The 3,282-nt window shown below is 37.3% G+C and overlaps 1 protein-coding gene across 1 annotated transcript; it reads right to left on the minus strand.

The window, feature by feature from the left end:
• Positions 1-393: 393 nt before the first annotated feature.
• On the minus strand, positions 394-1,998 carry LOC145983695 (zinc finger MYM-type protein 1-like). Its single transcript, XM_083116750.1, has one exon. It carries the CDS (start codon positions 1,996-1,998, stop codon positions 394-396), a length of 1,605 nt encoding a protein of 534 aa, XP_082972876.1.
• Positions 1,999-3,282: the final 1,284 nt, after the last annotated feature.

The raw sequence follows: 3,282 nt of genomic DNA on the forward strand, positions 1-3,282 counted from the left end.
CACCCCTTAAAAACAAAGTGACACTAGACCAGATTAAAAGTTCTGGAAACATCCATGAGCGTGGTGTTTTCATTGCTAGGCTGCGTTCTTCTACATTGAGAGGAATGGTTGGTTGATTTGGTGTTTTAAGTCAACTTTATGCACATTAAGGCTAATCGGGATTGGACCTACAGTTTCAAGTGGGATCCGAACCACTATATGCCTCCACCAGGTATCGAATACATTGAGAAGAGAACTAATAATTACGTCAGTCTTATTCCTATCACTATGAGTAACCTAACAATAAAAAAAAACGCAAAGTTAGATAAAATATAGAACGAAAATAGTTCGATTCAGAACCTCTTATGTAAATGAATTTTAAAATAAACATACCTCTTACATGCTACTGTTCCATTACAACTTGTAGTTCAAATCCAGGCGACGATTTTTTTCGGCAAAGATGTCAATCACAGCATCATGGAAGGTAGGGTTCTTCTTTAAATCCTTCAAGAGAGTTCTCTCTATTGCCATCAGCGATAGCTTAGTAAGTCTCTCCTGGGTCTGTGTGCTGCGCAGGTAGGTGTGTATCCTCTTCAAGGCAGAGAATGTTCTTTCAACAGATGCACTAGTTGCAGGTATGGTTAAAATTAAGGCAGAAAGCTTTGTTGTTTCCGGAAGAGCATTGCACAGGTTTGTTGAAATTAAATATTTATGGAGGTCTAACACTGAAGGTTTCAAAAACTCCTGCGACGAATAAATAGCAGTAAGTTCGGTTTTCAAAATTAGAGGATCAAAATATCGTCCATATGATTTCAATAATGATTCGTAAGCATTTATTGGAAATTTCAGAGAATAATTTTGAAAATTATCAAAATCTAGCAAGGAGAGCAATTCTAGTTTCTGGATATCGGAGAATCTGTTGGCTAATTGGACTTTCATTGTGTCAATAATTTCATAGTAAAGTCTTCGATAAGAAGCTTTCCTCTCATTACTGATGAGAACAATTCTCTGTCTTTTGCTTGGCACCTTTAAGTGTTCTTCTCCCAACCTGGCACTGTCGCTTTCGGACCACACTTTTTCAAATTCTTCCCTCTTAGTACTCAAGAAACTTTGATATTCTTGTACTTTTCGAGTACAGTAGCCGATGTCATTCACTCTGGTTTGCAAAATTTCGAAAAGTATTTTAGCTGGTGGAAGAATGGCCGAAAATACAATTAACATAAAATTGAAATCAAAATCATGGAGAGTAGCAAAATATCCACGAGAAGAGAGACGCGTTTCTCCATCCCACTGCTCTTGGTTCTGTATCACTGATCCAAAGAAATTAATTAGATGTGTTTTCAACTGGGAAACAACTTCAACCAATCTCTCTGCATAGAGCCATCGAGTAGGAGCAACTGATGGCAGACGTCTGCTTACCATTTTGTCCAGCGCTGCTTTCCTCTTTGAAGATTTAGAAAAGAATGCTGCAAAAGCCGACAAAGTTTCAAAAAATACTTTACATTCTTTGATGCCCTCCACAGATTGTTTGAGAACTAAGTTTAACTTGTGAGCATAGCAATGGACAAACAGCGCTGTCTTATACCTGTCTCTTATCAACTTTTGCAAACCATTGTGTTCTCCAGCCATGACAGCTGCTGCATCATAGGTTTGAGCGACTAATTTCTCGCCACACTGGAAGTCATTTATTACACCAAAAACATGGTCTGCCAGGGCAGCAGCCGTGCGATCCCCACTGACATCCTTGAAACCTATGAACCGCTCCTCTACGTTACCATTTGAAGTTACATAACGTAGCACCGATGAAAGTTGGGATTTCTGAGAGGCGTCTACTGTTTCATCTTCGATGACAGACACAAATAATGCTTCTTTCACTTCACTTTTTATTTTGTTCATCATCAAACTTGCAATTGCATCAATCAACTCATTTTGGATATCGTGAGAAGTGCCAGCAAAAACTGTAGATGATTCCAAATGATGACGTAGTTTTTCATCATAGCTTGCCCTATAATGAAGCATTTCTACGTAATTACCTCTATTGTTTGAATCTGAACCCTCCAAATGACCTCTGAAAGGGAGCTCTTGTTCCGCCAAAAAACAAGCAGTGTCGATTAAACAACCAACGATGTATCTATTTGCTTTGACTTTTTCGTTGTGTTTCTCTCGGTTTAATTTGAAGGCAAGGTTTAAACAATCTTCAATTCGCGTAGTTCCAAATTTCAACAACGCAATCTTTGAATTTACGTGTGCTACGGAGATCTCATGTCTTTTCTTTAATAAATGATAATTATTAGCGTCGCCGACACCTTTTGTTGTCCAAGCAGTTTTTTCTGTTGAAAAGAGAAGGCAGGGCCAACAGAAAAGTGCTGAATACTTTTTACAACCACATAACCAAGTATCAGCTTCGTACCATGAGTCACAAAACCGGCGCACTTTATTTTTGGTTTCCGTTACCATGCCTGCTAGAGAAGGAGTGGACCTACCTACATCCACAAGTTTCTTCTTTGCAGCAAAATCCTTGCTGGAAAACGGCGTCTTCAACAAGTTCTCCACCACACAATCACACTCGTTTTCTTCCATAATGCACTTCGTATCACACCACAGTACAGGGACAACTGCACCACACCGCCCACTTTTCAATAGATGGAATTCGCAAAAAAAAACAAAAAAAAATACCACGAGAAGTTAACGATGCACACAACAAGAAAGGGGAAACAAACCAAACCCAAAAGCAGCCACTGCCCAAAGCAGTGATATTCCGGAGTCAGAGTGAAATATCCCTTTTGGAAATAAATAAATTCCCTCTCTGACCTTAAAATTCCCTATAATTCGTAAAGAGAGGAAGAAATAATAAATTCAAAAATAAAATATAAAATAAATGCTCACTAATTGTAGAAGTTTATCCAGAAATTTCTATCAAAGGAGATATTTCTAAGGGGAGTGTAAAAGAGAGACAGACCATAAATAAGCTTTCCGTGCATTTTCGGAGAGTGTTTAAATTACGGACTATGTAATTAATGAATGATATTTCGTTCGCATTTGATATGATAATTTGTAAAACTGGTTCAATCTTAAGTTTTCATCAAACATTTAACTTAAAAAAACAACTTTTTGCAATATTTAGCTCAATTACTACAAGCAGAGTTCAAATTAAAAACAGAGATCTTAATATTTCCTATGTATATACTAATCCTACAAGCAAAAACAAGCGTTAAGCACATTAATGTATATATTATTATATTTTATCATTTTTGCTCATTTTAGGTGTTTCTCTTTTTCCCATTCCTGTTAATTTCTTTGCTT

The sequence above is a fragment of the Lepisma saccharinum genome, chromosome 2 (assembly GCF_977018435.1).
Source record: "Lepisma saccharinum chromosome 2, izLepSacc3.1, whole genome shotgun sequence".
NCBI lineage: Eukaryota > Metazoa > Arthropoda > Insecta > Zygentoma > Lepismatidae > Lepisma > Lepisma saccharinum.

Bases quoted from the DNA above. Each gene is read 5' to 3' on its own strand.
- LOC145983695 (XM_083116750.1), bottom strand. From the start codon at position 1,998: ATGCTTCATTATAGGGCAAGCTATGATGAAAAACTACGTCATCATTTG.